At 42.8% G+C, this 18,759-nt stretch overlaps 1 protein-coding gene across 1 annotated transcript in view; it reads left to right on the top strand.

Moving 5' to 3' along the window:
* Positions 1-18,759, top strand: part of PTGES2 (prostaglandin E synthase 2) — a 488,316-nt gene that overhangs the window by 181,973 nt on the left and 287,584 nt on the right. The window contains exon 3 of the mRNA XM_044058142.1: positions 18,668-18,723. Within this exon, the coding sequence (XP_043914077.1) occupies positions 18,668-18,723 (56 nt within the window). The remainder of the gene's footprint in view (positions 1-18,667; positions 18,724-18,759) is intronic.

Genomic DNA, 18,759 nt, shown 5'->3' with positions numbered 1-18,759 from the left:
AGCCACAATGCAGATCACCAACCCTTGAGGCTGAGCATGTCTTTCCGTTTTTGACTTGGTTATTCACCCTCCAACAACACAGAAGGTGAGTACGGTGCTAGCCAGGAATGCTACAACTGGGAGGCAGTTTAGATAGAATTTGTACTTTAGAGAAACTGACTCTTCCTTATTTTTAATGAGCTGCTTCTATAGTATTAAATATTTATCGGGAAAAACACTTTTTCTAGTGACTGTCCACCTAGATGAGGTTCTGAGTTGCATGCATTGTTAAGCTTCCATACTTTTCTAAAGGGATCAAGTGTGATTGTGATAAATATTTATGATTTAAGACGGCCACTGTGAAAAAATCTTAATCTGTCAGCCTATTTGTATACTTGCCTAATTATGCTAAAAGTTGAGTATTTTTATTTATTGCATTATAAATAAGGCCACAGATGGCTCATATTTTATTTGGTATGACCAAGCCTTTAAGGGAGATGCCCTCTATTAATGTCCATTTCTAGTAAGACATTGGGTTATAAAGTGTCTTAAATTACCAAGTAGTTGTCTGATTGCACTGAGCTGTGTTACAGGAAGAGAAATGAACCTTAGCCACCCCCCCCCCTTAATAAGGACTATGGTTACCTCTTACGTATTTTTTTCAGAAACTTGTCTGTAGATGTTTTTGTAGCAACTTTTTGGGCTTCACTGAATACTTTTGCAAGACTGTACAAGCTGAATGTCGTTTGTAGATCTCCCCTTTTATTTGGGGCCACATTTAATAAAGGTAAACTTTCATGAAGGTGACCACTTAAGATAGTGAGTGTGGACATCATACCAAATAAGAAAGTTGGGTTCTTACTGTAAAGTTAGGCCTGGTTGAACAGGTCCATCCACATCAACATGCCATTGCTCCTTTGCACTGCCTCATTGCTGACAATAGTCTAAAGGGTTTATAGTTTTTAATTCTTTTTTTCTGTTCTGCTTTAGCATGGAATAACAGAGACCTAGAGAGGATTCTGCTTTTTTATAGCATTGTTATAAAAAGTGTTAGGCTAGTAATCTGGGAAAGTTTCAGATTCTGAGTTACGTGTTTCATGTTGTTGTCTTTCGGCTTTTCCCGGTTAGGGGTCGCCACAGCGGAACTCCGGTCCGCTAATGATTGGCAGTAGATTTTGATGAACGCCGAGGTGCCAGCTCGACGTTCAACCTTTAATGAAGGCACGCCCACTTACGCATGTCTTTCGAATGCCCACCCAGCCACGGGGAGGACATGCAGACTCCACACAGAAGGCACTCCTCGCACTCTTGAAGAAGATGGACCTACTAATTTAGCTCTAGGGTTAAGGCAAATGCATAATATTAGTTTGCGGATATTGATTTGAGAACAGTGGTTTGTTGTGCACAGTTACTTTTGACTCCTTTTCATGTTAGCTTTCAATATTCTATAACATTAATATGGATATTATGTCACAAAGTTAAATTTTTATGTATGAGACTGCACATATGAGAATTATTCCAGATAAAATGAAGCAACATGATAGGTTAGGTAACTAATGAGGTCACATCTGGTGGTGTGGGCTGTGAGGACTTAATTTAAGAAACAGTTGTACTGACATGTGTGTAATATTCAAAACATTATCAAATAGGCATTGTTTAGTTTTGCAGTTATTCCAAAATTAAGGTTAGACAAGTTTATAGAATAGAACTAAGCAGTTTACTGTTACAGTAGTAAAACAACTTGATAATTTGGAGAAACTGCAAGGAATTTTAAGACTGTATATCTGAAGTGATTAGCATGTTTTGTTAATGGATCCTGTACTCTCACTCACTCTTTATTTGGCTTTCTGTAATAATTAACAGGAATCAATCTTTGAGTAAGCGTTAAAAGATGTTTGTTTCATTGCTTAGCTAATCTTAGGATTTTAAAATGTGGGTCTCTCTCAGTTATCTTTAAAAGTCAAACATTTACATTTCCTCAAAATTATAAGGTGTGTGTGTTTAATGAAGTTTTATAAATACCAGTGCTATTTTTGCCTTTAAATGAGCACTTGATGTTTATACAGGTCTTAGAAATATAAGTTAGTAATTGTGCCATTGGGATCCTCTTCGAAGGAAGAGTCTTCATTGTGATTCTTAGAATCTGAGATATTCTTATGATCTGATGTCATTTTCATTCATTCCTCAATGTACGGATCTCTGATCCGACTCTGCTGTATTTACTTAAGAGTGTTGGATCTTACTCTTGAGCTCCTCCAGATATCGTTTGTTGCTTTTATGCTGTAGACATGAGTTTTTGTGAGTTAAAATAGATTTTTATATTTCTTATACCTTTCTGCACTATATTTCACCCTACCTCTCTTCTTTATTCGGTTTCCTTGCGTTGGAATTTCAGGTCCTTTTTTTCATCTTTACTATAGTTGGTAAACCCTTCTTTTTCTTTCTTCCTGTTAAACTTCTTCATACCTGTGTATAAGAGTATTTCTTACATACCATTGGTGGTATATTTTTCTTGCTAGCCCTCATTTCAAAAAAATATCTTTCTAATTGTTTTACCATCTTCTGGATATGGCTGAAAAGCCAGCAGGTTTTAAAAAGTGCACTTTCTGTGGGCAGAAGATGCCCAATTCCAGTGCCCACAGGGAATGTGCATATTGTTTAGGGGCAGCCCACCTTGAAACCTCCTGTCAGATTTGTGCTGGTTTCAATTCTCAGGCCTTAAGCGATCATCGCTACAAACTGGTGTTAAAGGGGTTGCTGCCTGCGTCTGCTACTTCCACTACTGCTTCTGTCTCAGGCTCAAACCCCCCCCACTAAGAAACAAAAATCCTCTTCAGACTCCAGGGAGTATAGAAAGTGCTTTATTTTTACTTTCACATTTGTTAATCAGGTTGGTCCAACTGGGCCCACAGCTCATTTTCAATGGAGACCCGAGGAGAAAAGCTCCAGTGTGATACATTCAACAAGATTGACTAGTACAGTTAGAAAATATAAAAGTGTAACATATTAGTTGTGATTGTTGAAGTACAGAGGTAGCAGCATTTTCATAAAACTGATACATTTTGTACAAAGTGGCCAAGCAGCAAGTGACAATAATATGCAGTAGTTAGCAAGCAATAAATTTATAAAATGAATGTGTATATGACTTTTGATTGCAAGTACAGTAAACATGTATACATAGCTTGTAGATGTAATTGAGGGCGAGGAAAGGTAATGATGTGAGGGAGAAATGGTGTCAAAGGAGTTTTTACAGTAAGAAGAAATGAAGCAAGAGTTATTAGGTGGATGATATTGGGATAAATAGGGGATTAGGTGGTGTTTTGGAAGGAATAGGCCCATGAGTTTGTTTTAGATCTTTTTTTTTAAACTGCTTTTGGTGGGGATATTTCTTATACGAGAGGGGAGTTTGTTCCAGGCTTGGGACATTGAGTATTTGTATAAGAGTTCACCATGTTTTTCTTTGGTTTATAGATATCATGAAAATGTTGATCTGTGCTACAGAGTGATCACTTTGGAGTACAATAGGATACTAGGGAGGAGAGGGGGAGGTGCAGGCAGTAGGTTTGTAGAGTATAGAATGGGTGATTTGTAGCTGCGAAAATAAGAGTTTTTGAGGGAGTTCTAACAATTAAAGTTTCTAAAGTGCATAGCAGTGGTGAGAGTGGTAAGGTAGATTTGTGGCAAATCTAGCAATTTTGTTATATGTTTGTTCAAGTTTGGCGATTAGTGTAGATTGTATATTTGTAAGAATTGGGACTGTATAAAGTAGAGATTGGACGAGGAAAGCTTGGGCAAGAGAAAGTCTGGAGTGTGCAGTAAGAAACTTCCTCTTTCTATAAAATAATCCTAATTTTTGGTGTTTTTTATGCATTATTGAATGTGGATTTCAAATTTTAATTGATCGTTAATTATAGTACTGATTAACTTAGTGTGAGGTTCTACTTCTATGATTTTTTTTGGGGGGGGGTTAAGATGAATTGATTTTCTGTAAGCCATTTTTCAGTGGACTGGAAAGAGGCTTGGGTAAGTGAGTGAAGATGAGAGATGTTGTCAGAGATGGGGATAAGAGTAGAGTCATCTGCATGTTGTATAAACGAAGAGTCGGTGCAAGATATATGGAGCTTGTTAATGAATATGTTAAATAGAAGGGGTGGAAGATATTGCCCCGGGCAGCTCCTGTTAGAATAGGTAGGAAGGAAGAGCATGAAGTGTGCCATCTGACAGACTGTTGCCTATTGGTGAGGTAACTGGAGAACCAGTTGAGAGAGGAGGTTGAGAGCAAGACGTTGGATAGTTTAGTGAGAAGTTTAGAGAGAGATAAAGTATTAGACTTTGGAGAGGTCAAGGAATAGACAGGAAACAAGTTGGTTGTCTCTAGGTTTGGCTGTGGTGTAGGTAAAAGAGAGAAGGGTGGTAGAAGTACTGTGGTGAGGCCTAAACCCATGTTGTGTGGTAGTCAAAAGGTTTTCTTGAATTAGATGACTAAGAAGCTGGGTGCGAATGCGGTTTTCTAGAATTTTAGAAAGTGGGAAAAGGATGGCTATAGGTCAAAAGTGTGAAGGGTTTGTGGAGTTTCCTCTGTTATGCAATGAAATTGTGCAGAAAGATTTCCAAATGTTGGGGACTGCGGCTTCTTGTGTGCATCTATTTATTAATCTAGAGATAGAATAGTATAGGCTATAAAATCTGCGTCAAGCTTGAGGAAGTGGGGGGGGGGTATGTTTACCTGCAGATGTAGAACATGGTTTAAGTTTTAGCAGAGGTGATTTAATGTAGGCAGTGGGAACTGGTGTCAGTGAGAAGAGGGTTTTAGTATCTGGTGTAGGAGGGGTGGTAGTGGGATTATTGTGGTGGGCTGTGAGAGTAAGTTTGCCGATAGTCTGTAAAGAACTTCAGCAGGGATGCAGTTTCTTGAGGGGTGTTATTTGGGTAGGTGTTTGAAGAAGGATTTCCAGGGTGAAGAATTTTATTTATGCAGGTCCAGAATTTTTGGGAGTTTCAGTTGTTGCTTTGGGTCGTATTGTAGAACTTTTTGTTAATGTTGATTTGTTTTTTTCTGTAAGTTTCTGAGTTCTTTATAGTTTTGGAGAAGAGATGGGGATTTGGATTTTAGCCACGATTTCCAGACGCCATCTCTTTTGTGCATAAGGGAGCGAGTCTCTTTTGAAAGCCAGGGGGCTTTCCTGCCGAATCTCCAAAACCTGCTCCAGCTTCGGAGCTGCCAGCTAAACTACCTAAAAGATGGGATCCAACTTCTTTGGTTCTGATTTCAGGGACATTCATATTGCCCCGGTCTCTGAGCCCTCATTTTTTATCAGAGCCTATCTCACTTCAGCTCCAATCACCCTTCTTATAAGAAACTCTGAAGAGAATGTCACATTCCCTTTCCACATCCTCTTCTATCAAGTCATCCTAGAGTCTTCCAAGGCAGATGTGGATAGGATGATGAGGAAGTTCTTCAGGGCTCAGATTCAGATTTGGGTATTACCATCTCCCATCAGATCCATGAGCCTCCAACTTGCATCTCATCCAGTTGTATCATCTCTCCGATCCGTCCAGTTATTTTTGAAGCACTTGGATCCTAGTATTCTGAAAGTCTATATCATATCTGAAGACAGCTAGGTCTTTGGGTCCCTGACTCATTTGGTGGCGATCTTTGTAGTGTACGATCAGTCTCTGAGCCAAAGCTTCAGTAGTGGATCTGGGAGGATGGTTTTGACTTCGGGTTTTTCAGAGCGGTCACCTCCCTTTGGCATTTGATAGCTCTGGTCCAGCTCCTTCCTTGAGAAAGGAGCCTAGGCAGGGTCAGGGCTCAGCAACACCTGGAGTTTTGGAGAGGCCAGCAGTGGCTTCTCTTGTCCTTTTGCTTTTGAGGTGGTGAGACTCCAGTCTACTGTTGTCTGTTTGGAGCCTACCACCTAGCCATCTTTGGATTCAGGTTCTGAGCCTCATCAACCTATTCCACAGGGACAGCAGGCTAGTTCGAGCTTTCAGGCAGTTCCTCTGCATGAACAACTTCTGTCTTCTGATACCACTCCAGATCATCCCACTGAAGAGGTCCCCTGGAAAAAATTGTGTAAAAAAAAAAAAAAGGCACATGGATTCCCCTAGGGAATCTTTAACCCAAGACACTGACTTCTATGAAGGGGAGAGGACCTCAAGATCTCCACCAGAAGACATCTTCTTTGAAGACCTTCCAGAGATCCTAAGCCGGAAAGGTGGATGGTTTTCTGATCTCCTTTCCTAGGAGGAGTCAGTCTTTCTGGAAGCTTTCAGGTTTAGCCCATCTACATCTTGAGTTACTTCCTTTTTTAATTTCTCCAAATCTTTTGGGCTTCTAATACCATGATGGGCATGGACCTCATTCCTAAGTCAAAGTATGATTGAAGTTAATGAAATGAGTATTGTTTCACTCTTTTATGTGCCCAGTAATGACTCCTGTAATTCGTATGGAGTTGCATGTTTTGGTAGCATATCTAAATATGATTGTAGACTTTTTTTTTTTTTTTTTTTTATAAGACTCCTTGCTCCTACTACTATTGGAACTATCTGGGCATCTTTCTTCCACATTGTTCTAGTTTCTGCTTGCCAATCCTAATATAAATGACTTTGTGTCTCTCTCTGCACAGGAAACTGTAGTCACTGGGTGTGGCGATTTCATTGATCAGTGCTACTTTTATTTTTTCTTGGACCACTACATCTGGTTTTCTAGCCTCTTTCTTTTGAACTGTTGCTAATGGATGATCCTATGTACTGTAGACTTTATTTTCCATGATGCTTTGTGGGTTATGTTTCCATTGTTTTTCAGCCACTTCAGTACCGTAATGTTTGCATAATCCCCAGTGTAGTAGTCTCGCCACATTATTATGCCTTCAGTGTGTCGCAACGAGGTGTGCAACTGTTTCCAGTTCCGTTTTGCAAAACCTACATTTGTCTGTTTCTCCAACATATTCAATGGACTTTGTAAACCAATGTGTACGTAGCCCACTATCTTGTGCGACCAATATTAGCATTTCATCTCTTGGTTTGAATTCGCCTCTCCCTAACCATTCCTCCATTCGTTCCTGATCAACATGAGGTTCTTCCAAAAGTTTTCTGTACTTTTAACTATATTTATGCATTTTCCACATTTCTTGCCTTATCTGCTCCTTCACCTTATATTCTTTGTTTTGTTTTTTGGAACATTCAGTTGCTGTTTGGTTTTTATGTCCATTCCTGCTTGATGCCAATATTTTTCTGACAGATTAAGCAGAGAAGTCCTCTTAGATTTATTCTCCTCATGTTTCAAAACTTTCACTGCGTTTGGGTCTTGTAAGGTCAGCAGATGTGTGGAGTCCCACAGTTGCAGATCTATACATGTAATCCATTTCAAGGAGACCCATCCCTCCATCAGAACGGGGAATATATAGTCTTGGTATGCACTGATTTTTATAAATCATTTGATGAGTGCAAAGCATCCTTCTTGTTTTCCTATCTAATCTATACAACACATTTTGGGGCCATTCAGTCACTCCAACACTGTAAGTTAGGACAGGAAGAGCAAATTGGTTTATAGCTTAGATTTTGTTCCTAGATGTCAGTGCTGTTTTCAGGATTAATTTAAGTCTTCTGAAATATTCCTTACTAATACTTTTTTTACATTTGTTTGTGTTTTATTGTTGATCTTTCATGAATTCCCAAATATTTATGCACTTCTTCTTGCTCAATTTCTTTTATATCACATTCTTGTCCCAGGCTGATGTTTTCCTGGTGTTGCAGTTTTCCTGCTTTAAAGGTTGCTTTTGCACATTTATCAAGACCAAATGACATTCTTATATCATCTGAAAAAAGTTTTGGCACCTTGCAGTTGTGCTTTCAGTTCCTCATCTGATGAGGTATTCAGTTTTAAATCATTGCACATTTTTGTTTTTCAGTTTTAAGTCTTTGCACATTTTTGTTTTCTAGGAGCCAAATTATAGCCATGGCCTAAGCTGTTAAGTAGACCGCTTAATGGGTTAAAGGCAAGGCAGAATAGCAGCGGTGACAGAGTCACCCTGGAATATCCCCCTTTGAATTTTTATCTCTGGGATAATAATTTGTCCTTTATCATGGCTTCATTGTAAAGTGGTTTGCCATTGTTTCATGGTCACTGTAATGTAGTTGATGAGTGTAGGATGTATCTTACACATTTTAAGCACTCTTTTGTCCATGAATGTGGGATACTATCCATTGCTCCCCTCAGAGGATGACCTTCTAGATCTTGTGCCTCACTGGCCTTGCAAGGAACCAGATACCATAGAACCCATCCCTCGCCACCCCGATAAAATTCTTGCCCCACCTAAAGATAGACTTCACTGGAGTAAAGAAGATATTCTTCATGTTTCACTATTGCAGTCATCACATTTGGGTTATCCCTGCCAGAGTAGCCCTCGGCCGGCCCAAATACCAGAGACTTGGTATTTCTGCGTCGGTTGATATCACTTCAGGACTGACGTCAGGTTGTCAGTTGTATAAAGTAAGACAGCCGACGCCATTACAACAGTCTTTCTTGCCGTGGAGCCTGAAGCAGAAGCAGTTTGCATGAGAGCCGGTTGGCTGCTACCTGAGTTTTCGTCTTCCAAATTGAAGTTGAAGTCTTCTAAAGCCAAGTACTCCATTGGGGATCCTTTTTTCTTGCAATAACCAATGTCAGAAAAAGTTAATAGTTGTCTCACCTGTGGAAAGCAAATACCACACCGAAACTTACATTCTTACTGCATCACTTGTTTAGGCCCAGACCACGACATCCCCCGTTGCCGCTTCTGTGCTTTGTTCAGTGCCAAAACTATCCGTCGTCAGGCCCTTATTGTAGCCAGATATTTTTGCTTACAGTCCTCGAATTCCGATATGGCTTCAGTAAGCCATCCGACAGCAGATCTACCAAAAAAAAAAAACGTAAAGATAAAGACAGAGACAGACTGCACAGGTCCAAACCTACCAATGACGCTTCCATTACGCTAGACGTCAGTTCTCTGGTCCTCAGTGAGGCGCTTTTGCAATCCCTGATGCCCGCTTCTGTGGGACTCGCAGGCCACTACCAAGACCCTTTTGGAGTCCTGATCTTCGACTAAGGAAACTGCGGTCGTCTCTACCTTGGATGGGTTCGGAGCCACTGAGCAGGCACCGGCTTCTGAGGACGTCCTTCGCACTACCGATTCTCGACACAAACCAACGTCTTCTTTCTTAACTACTGTTCTTTCTAAAACAATCAAGTTCCTAAGGCCCAGGGTATGAACCACACCCAGGAAACCGACGACCCACTCTCAGGTGCCTGCTTCCTTACCTCAGTCTCAAATGCTTAAAGTGGTGGTAGACCTTATCATGCTGATTAAGGGAAGCCAAGAAAAGAGATCTGTCCCCCTGTAGTTTTGTCTGAACAAGAGTCAGATGAATCTGATGCATCTGAATATGAAGACATGCAACCCCCCTCTCTACTTAAGAGGATTCTGATGCAGAGGATTCCATTCCTTCGGCCTCTCCCCTAGAGGATTTTTCCTTTGGGGAAACCCTGCATACCTTAAGGGAGCATTTCCAATGGGAGAGTCAAGACTACCCTCAGTCTAAAAAGAGACTCGGGGGAATTGATAGATTTTCCACAGCACAGATCCTTGGCCATCCCCCCAGTCCTGGATGTTGTGGAGGATGTTTTCCTGGAATCCAGCTTGACTCCTGACACCCTTCCTCCTGCACCCAGAAAACCAGACAGGTACTATAGAGTCCCTGACTCTCACACAAATTTCTTTTGAAAAATCCTACTGCTAACCCTGAGGTAATTTCTCAAGGGCCTAAAGGAACGAAAGCAACCTCTGCTAAGAATCCCACCACCTCAGATAGGGATTCCCGAGCACTCGACAGATGGGGTAAAAAAGTATACACCTCAGCTACTCTTGCTATCAGGGCACTAAATTGTCAGTTCCATATGCTGAAATTTCAGCAACATACCCTGGAACTCTTTAAACAAAAAAATGTCTTCCTTTCCTGCTTGGGAAGAATCAAAAGAATTACAAGAGTTAATGCATTCTGCAAGTCAAGTAACTAAACACACCTTGCAGTGTGGTTTTGATGCCCTAGAAGCTTCTTGCAGGGCAGCAGTCATTGGATCTTTAATTAGAAGGCATGCATGGCTTAAGGAACAGCCCCTGCTAGACCATGTCAAATCTAAATTGTTGGATGCCCCCTTGCACAAAGATAACTTATTTGGCACTAAGGCAGAATAGGTCTTAAAAAGATGGAAGAAAAAGCAAAATCTATGCAAACAGTTAAGGATTTCTTGCAGGTCCACCCACCTAGGTTCAGCAGGCATTATCCCACCAAACATTGGTCCTTTTCTGCTCCCAGTAAGCCAGTCCAGTCTAGACCCCAGGGAATTTGACCCCCAAGACAGCAGCTACAGGGAATGCAGAAATCTAAGCAGTGGACTTCCTCCACTTAAAACCAGGGAGTTCTAAGCCACGCCCTTATGGTAAGAACTCACAATGACTCACCTCCCCCAACCCCCTACCTCTGCCCATCTTCTCTTACCCCCTAGGAGGAAAACTCTCCTTTCAAGCAAGATCTTGGACCACCATTACCGATGACCACTGGGTTCCGAACATAGCATCTCAGGGATACAAATTTTCCTTTACCCAGCCCTTCTAACTCCAAAAGGGCTCCCAGATCTACCACCAAACCAGTGGGGAGAGGCTCAAAAGCAAATTCTTTCCCTGCCCTAAGAGGGCAGTAGAGCACGTTCCTGCAGAACAGATGGGCCAAGGTTTCTACTACAGACTTATTCAATGCCCAGAAAAGAGGGCACCTGGTGCCCCATCCTCAATCTATCCATTCAAAACACCTTCCTGGTGATTCCAAAATTCAAAATGTTCACCCTCCAACAGCTGCTTTCCATGCTCTCCAAGGACACTTTGCTAGGCACCCTAGCTCTAAAAGAGGCCTAACATTCCTATCGGGGAATCATGCAGGAAATATCTCGGTTTCAGGGCAGGATCTCAACACTTTCAGTTCTCTGAACTTCCCTTTGGCTTATCTACTACTACGAGAGTTTTCACAAAATGTCTGGCTCTGGCCATTGCCTTTTGCAGACAAAGAAATGTTCAGATTTACCCATACTTGGATGACTGCCTTATCCAGGCAGACAGCCAGGAAAAGCTTCTCACACACTTGTCCTTTGTAAAGACACTACTAACTTCCCTAGGGTACACAATCAATGAAAAGAAATCCAAACAGGTGCCCACCCAAAGAATTATCTTCCTGGGAGCAAGCCTGGACACAGCATCCCAGATGGCATGCCTCACACCAGAGAAACACATTTTTCTGACAACTACTTCTCTCAACTAGCCACCTGGCTCCAGCTTTCTGCAAGCTCTGGGGTTCATGGCATCTTGCATACTACTTATTCCATATGCCAGACTGCATATGAGGAAACTTTAATGGTACCTAAAAAGCCTTTGGTGTCAACACTCTCAAGACCTGGAAGCTCTTCTACCTATAATTCCTTGCCTCAGAAAAGATTTTCTTTGGTGGGCAATAGCATGCTCCCACAACAAGGGACTGCCTTTCTCACAACCCCCTGCTGCCCAGACCCTCACCACAGAAGCATCAGACTATGCTTTGGGTGCACACCTCAATGGCAGGTGCATACAGGGCCAGTGGCGCCCGCAGCAAATCCCTCTGCACATCAGTCAAAAAGAGATGATGGCTGTGCTGCACGCCTTGATAGCCTTCAAGTCCCTTCTCTCTTCAGGAGCTCTCCTGATCAAAATGGACAACACCACTGTGATGTGGTATATCAACAAGCAGGGGGGGACTCGCTTCTGCCCTCTATGCAGGCTGGCTATGAACCTTTGGCACATAGCCTCTGCCATGCAACTATACCTGTTAGCACAATTCCTACCAGGCTCTCTCTCAACTCTCTGGCAGACCAATTAAGCAGACATCTTCTGGACCCACATGAATGGCAGGTCAACAGAAGAACCTTCACCCTAATAACTCAGAAATGGGGCACACCGAAGGTTGGCCTCTTTGTCTCCCACACCAACCATCAGCTCAGCAAATTCTGCACCAGGGAGCATCACTGCATGGCTTGGAAAGTGAATACCCTGTCCTTCCCCTGGGTCAGCCTCTCAGTCTGTGCCTTTCCTCCCCTAACTGTCATCCCCAGGGTACTGCTCAAAATAAGGGAGGAAAAACCAAGGGCCTTTCTTATAGCTCTAGACTAGCCCCGGCAGCACTGGTACCCTTTGCTGCACAGCCTGTTCCCATGGCATCTTTCTCAAATTCCAAACCTCCTGACCCAGAGGGAAGGGGAATTCATGCATCCCCAACTGCAGACGCTCAGTTTGGCAGCTTGGCTTATTCCCTAACCCTCAACCAATCTGCTTACCTTAGTAAACAGGTTCTAGATGTTATCCATGAGGCCAGACACCCTAGCACCTGAAAGTCTTATGCTGACAAATGGAAAATGTTCTGCAGGCTAAGGGAGCCAATACGGCACAGCCCTCCCTCCCTCCCTGTCATCCTGGATTACTTAGCTGACCTACTACACAGTGGCCTGTCTTTCTCCTCTGTAAAAATTCATGCCTCTGCTATTTCTGCTCATTCTCCCACTGAGCAGCCCATTTTATCACACCCCCTTGATCAAACATTTCCTAAGAGGGGCCAGCGACTTGAGGCCACCCAGAAGGGCACCAACACCAGCTTGGGACCTTAACTTTGTACTGGAAAAGCTCACTCTGCCCCTTTCAAACCAGCTTCTTCTGCAGAGCTAAATTTTCTTTCCTGGAAAACAGCATTCCTTCTGGCCATCACATCAGCCAGAAGAGTCTCTGAGCTACAAGCGCTCATGGCTGTGAAACCTTTCATCATCTTCCATGCTGAGAGGGTATCCCTCAGAACTAACCCATCCTTCATGCCCATGGTGTCCAGTGTGGCTCTCAACCAATCCTTCATTTGCCCACCTTTTTTCCTAATCCACAGAACAAGGGGGAAAGGATTCTGCACTCTCTGGATGTGCACAGACAGCTCAGATTCTATCTAGACTGGACTAAATCCTTCAGAAAGTCTGATCATTTGCTGGTTAGCTTTGCTACAGTGGCAGAAGGCAAAGCCATCTCCAAACAAACCATCTACAAATGGATAGCACACTGCATCCACTTCTGCTACAAACAGCATGGAAAGCCTCCCCGATGGGGGTCAGGGCACACTCCACCAGAGCAGCCTCCACCTCTGCAGCTTTCCTCTGAGGAGTCCCCACCAGGGACATCCTGGAAGCTGTCACCTGGACATCTGTTCACATTTTTACCAAGCACTACCACCTGCCTCTCTTCTCCAAATCCAGGGCAGGGTTTGCCTCTGCAGTCTTGCAAGGCATCCTAGCCAGCCCCTAGTTTCCTTGACTACCTCCACCCATTTCCTCAGCTTTGGGAATCAACCCAAATGTGATGACTGCAACAGTGAAACACGAAGAACATAGTACAATTGTGTACATTTACCATAAATGTAGATGTTCGATTGTGTTCACTGTTGAAGTCCTGGTTTCATTCCCTCCATCTCCCTTTTATTCTCTTTCCTTACAAGGGACATATTGGTATTTATTTTCCACTGGTGGGGTTCTTCCACCAGAACCTAGCTCCTACTCGAGGGCTCCTGACAGGTTAGGGCAAGAAAAACTGATGTAATGGCGTCTGCTGCTTTACTTTATACAACTGATGACCTGACGTCAGTCCTGAAGCGACAGCAGCCAAAGCAGAAATACTAAGTCTGTGGTATTCGGGCCGGCCGAGGGCTACCCTGGCAGGGATAACCCAAATGTGATGACTGCAACAGTAAATACACTCTAACATCTACATTTATGGTAAGTGTACACAACTGTACTTTCCTGTGGATGCCATGGTTGTGGAGATGGCTACTAACCAAGAGTTAGAACTGAGCTCTTCTGTCCATTCTCCTAACAGAGAGTCTAGGGCCATGGACAAGTTTGGGAAGCGCGTTTACACCTCAGTGACCTTTGCTTTATGGTTGCTTGATTATTTGGCACATTTTACCAGATTACAGAGAGAAATTATTAAAGAACTCTCCAAGTCTCTTCCTGGGTCCATGTCGGTGGAGGAGCATTAACGACCATCTTTGCAGCTAGCCCCCCTTCATTCTATTTCCAATGCATCCATGAGATTAATCTGTCATGCAGTGGAATTTTCCTCATGGGCGACAGGTTCAGGCACAGCCATCAGGAGACATGCCTGGATGAGCTTATGTGACTTTGCAGAGTCCTTTAAGTCTTCTTCCAACAAGTTGGGAATTTGCATAATGGTTAAGGTATTTACCTGGCAGACACAGTACTGGGTTTGATTCTCACCTTTGAAGGGAAATAGGTTGTGCTTAAAATGGCCTTCAAAGACAACTAGCCTAATGTTTGCCTGGGACCCGAAGGAGTAGTTCATCTACCTGAGAGCTTTGTTGGAGGATTGGCATAATGCTTAAGGTGATTACTTTACACATACAAGGTACAGAGTTTGATTCTCAGATGGGATAACTGGCTAGGCTTAAAATGGCCCATAAGAGCAGTTAGCTTTTTAATAACCTAAGAATACTCCCTTTGATGTATCTTCCTTGTTTGGCCATACAGTAAAAGAGACACTGTCCCATAGTGAGCTAGATGGAAGGACCTTGTCTCCCGTGGGAATACGTTTTTCTACCCCACAGAGATCCTTTTCCAGGAATCATGAGTGTGAAGGTAAAAATATATGGTTCTGAATGTCTCAAGGTCCCTTCCAGGACTTAGAAGGGTAAACTTCCCCCTGAGGTGGGGGGATTTTAATGGAAGATGCCGCCCTCTTGGCAGAGGCCACAGAACCAAGGGTTTTGGAATACCTTCTCAGATCAACCCTTCCAGTGCTCCTGAAGGGTTGCGTGACTGCACTTCTCTGGAAGCAATCAGGAGGCACTTGTCTCTGTACCCAGAAGCCTGGGCATCAATAACAAGAGACAGTTGGGTGCAAAACATATTATTTAGAGGCTGTTTCATTCCTTTTTCACAAATCCCACCATCCAAAAGGAACAGGCTGCCTGACTTTCAACCAGTAAGCGGGTGTTAGTAGCCTTAGAAATTCAAAAGCTGCTAGACAAAAGAGGCAAACGAGATCCCACCAGACCAGAGAGGATTCTGAGTTTACTCAAGGTTCCTGTTAGTGCCAAAGAAAATAGGAGACCTGAGACCCATTCTGGATCTCAGCAATCTAAATTCATTTGTAAAGAACTTCAAGTTCCGCATGGTCACAGTTCAGTCCATTCTATCCTTTCTACAGATGGATGATTGGATGTTATCTATCGATCTCCAGGACACGTGCTGTCATAGCAAAATGAACAGACTCTCCTGTTGATTCCTGCACTTACGACTGGAGTCTAGTTATTACTAGTTCAGAGCCCTGCCCTGCCTTTTGGTCTTGCCATAGCTCCCAGGGTGTTCAAATGCATGGCAGTGTTAGCTGCTCATCTGAGACTGCTCAGATTCAGAGGGTTTCCTTCCTTAGATGACTAGCCCCTCGCCACCCCAACCATGGATCTCCTCGAAAATGCAAGGAACTACTTACTCCAATTATGCCAATCTTTGGGAATCAGTCAGTTATGCCAAGTCCCATCTACAACCTGTACAAGTCTTGGAGTTTATAGGAGTTTGCCTCATCACTACCAGTCAGTTGGCTTTCCTTCCATCAAAGAATAGTCCATAAGATTGCAGGTATGACAGATGCTTTCACACCCTTCCTCCCCAGCAAAACTAGTTCTTCAGGCATTAGGATAAATGGTAGCAACTGTTAGCTTGATCCCAGTGGTTTGATTACACATGCGTGTTTTTCAACTAACTCTAGCTCTTTAATGGTCAGTTCTTCTCCAGCCTTTATTGTGACCACAGATGCCTCCCAGTTGGGGTGGGGTGGGGGGGTTAGTTCCTGGGACGGACAATCCAAGGCATGTGGTTTCCAGAACATACCAATCTGTATATCGGTGTCCTGAAACTGGAGGAGGTCCTGCTAGCATTGCAGGGCTTTCAGGACTCTCTTCTTCCAGGGATGATTACTATCCAAACAGATAACATATTGGTAGTTGGTACATCAACTAACAGGGTAATCTGGTGTTACCTCATTTGTTGAGAGGCATTGTGAGTGTGTGGCAGTGGGGCAGCTCCTCCATCTGTTTTCTTATGGCAGTGCATATGCAGGAGGAATCCACTGTGTTAGTGGACAAACTCCGCAGATCCATTTTGATGCTTCATGAGTGGCCACTGATTCAATCAGTGGTGGAAAGGATCCTCTGTCTATGGGGGTCAGAGTTGCTGTGATCTATTCATCTCGCCCAACAACAAGTACAGCTGATTCTTTGCCCTGACCCCCCCCCCCCCAGGGGGGGAGTCATTGTGAGATGCTCTAGTCCAGGTTTGGACCGTTGGCACTCCAGACTCCTTTACGCTTATCACCCTTACGTCTAATCCCCAAATTTCTTCAAAAACACTAAGGTTGAAGAGCAAGGCTAGCCTCATTGCCCCCTTTTGGCTTCGCCAAGTGTGGTTTCCCTTCCTGTGGTCTCATCTTCTACATCTGCCCCTGATTCTGGACCCCAGTCCAGATCTAATTTCTCAGTCCTCAGGGATGACACATCCGGACATTGCAGGTCTAAAGTTGACTGCATGGTTTCTCCAGTTCCATTAGTGCATATCTAGACAATCAGGGCTTTCTTTTCTGGTCCGACAGATACTGCTGTCATCCAAAAAGAATCCACTAGAAAAGTTTACAAGAGTAAATGGAAAATTATTTTCTTGTTGGGCCCATCAGAGAGACTTGGATCCTTTTACAGCACTTATTCCTGCTTTCCTAGATTTCTTTGTTTCAATTTTTCAAGAATGAGCCATTTCTTTCACCATCAAAGTTCAGTTAGCCATTTCAAGTTATCATACTGGCTATAATAATGCACCCCCACACCACTTCTAAACTGTACAAAGCATTACTTAAGGTACTTTTCTACTTAGGCCTCCAGTTAAAGACCTTACTTCACCATGGGAGCCTTGCGCTGTTACTGCAAGGTTTGACTCTGACCCCTTTTGAGTTCTTGGCCAAGTCTGATCTCTTGTTTCTCTCCGGGAAACTTTTGCTAGTGGCCATTACTTCAGTGAGGCGAGTTTCTAAACTCCAGACACTCTCCTCAAAATCCCCTTACTTGGTTTTCCACAAAGATGATCACTTTATATACCAATCCATCTTTTCTGCCCAAAGTAGCCTCAGAGGCCAAAATCATCAAGTCATTGCTTTACCTGTGTTCTGCCCTAATTTTTCTAACAAAGGTGAATACATGCTTCTCATCTTAGATGTGCATTGATAGCTCCACTTTTATCTCCATAGGAAAAAAGTTTTCAGGAAAAGAATGATCATCCGTTTATTTCCTTTGCCCCCCAGTATGTTGGGGAAAAAGGGGTTCCAAAATTACCTTGGCAAAGTGGTTAACAGATTGGATATAGTTTGTTTACAATCAACAAGGTATGTCTGTGCCCAGACTTCCAAAGGCTCACTCCTCTAGATCCATGACTACTTCATCTGCTTTCTGGTCCAGAGCTTCTGTTGATATTTGTACTGCAGCCACTTGGTCCAATGCCCATACCTTTATTGCTTATTACAGTTTGGAGTTTGTCTCCAGAGGTAGTGCTGCCTTTGGTTCTGCGGTACTCCAGAATATCTTTTTATGAGGGCCATCCAGAGTTCTCGTAGCTGTAACTCTGTCTCCTGTTTTGAGAAATGGATGAAAATGACAACCTCGGATACAAAAGTTATGTACTCACCATAACTATGCATCTGTTGTCCCCTTTCATTCTTCCTTGACCCCCCTTCCCCTAACCCTTTTTCAAAGAGTGACCTGGTAGTGATTTTGGAGCTACTGTTCCGGTTTGAGTTCCTATCTTTCCTTTATCTTTTATTTATATTTTGGCTATAGTGAGCTCTCTTGCTTAAAGGGCAGTAAACTCAATAGGAGGTACTACAGGGCTCTGAGGCTTTATGGATAAAGGGAAGAGCTTGTGATTCAGATCCAGTAGTCTAAGTAAATATGACAGAGCCAGATCTGAGGTCAGATCAAAGACCCATATGATTAGGAAGAAAGAAAATCGACAACACGGATGCATAGTTATGGTTAGTACATAACTTTCATTTTTCATTACTTTTAGATTGTTTTGCATCATTGCAGCAGAAAAGCCATAGGATATCACATGTTTTTATGATGGCTGAGAATGCACACAAGTTACAGACTTGCCAAACTCAGACAAGATATTAAGGCAAAGATCACATGTAGATAATTTTCTTTAGTTCTTAACAGGTCGTGTGTAGATTACGTATAATGCCTGTACTGGGTGCGATATGGTGGCTGTAAACACTTGAGTCAGACAAGAACTAAGACAAGTAGATGGTTGAGATGGAGATTTCATTGTGATGGCCCCATTAAAAGCAGATAATAGACTTAAATGAAGGACATTTTGAGAAGTTAGCATTTCTGTGTTTGTGTGAAATTGTTAGCTGCACAAACTAATTTGCACCATGCTATTACCACATTGCAGGCTTTCCTATATTTTAGGAAATGTTTTGTTAAGCATAAATTTCAGATGAACAAGTAACATTTTTGTTTTGTGTGTAAATTGCAGCAGATAAACGATTCTTCAGTTATCATCAGTGCATTGAAGACCTTCCTTATTTCCAGGTGAGAATTTCCCCATGTTTCTTGCATGCTTGAAGT

This window comes from Protopterus annectens, chromosome 16.part0, assembly GCF_019279795.1.
Source record: "Protopterus annectens isolate FY-2018-M chromosome 16.part0, PAN1.0, whole genome shotgun sequence".
Classification (NCBI taxonomy): Eukaryota; Metazoa; Chordata; order Ceratodontiformes; family Protopteridae; genus Protopterus; species Protopterus annectens.
The sequence above is the reverse complement of the archived record's forward strand: the minus strand, read 5'-3'. Positions and strand labels throughout refer to the sequence as shown.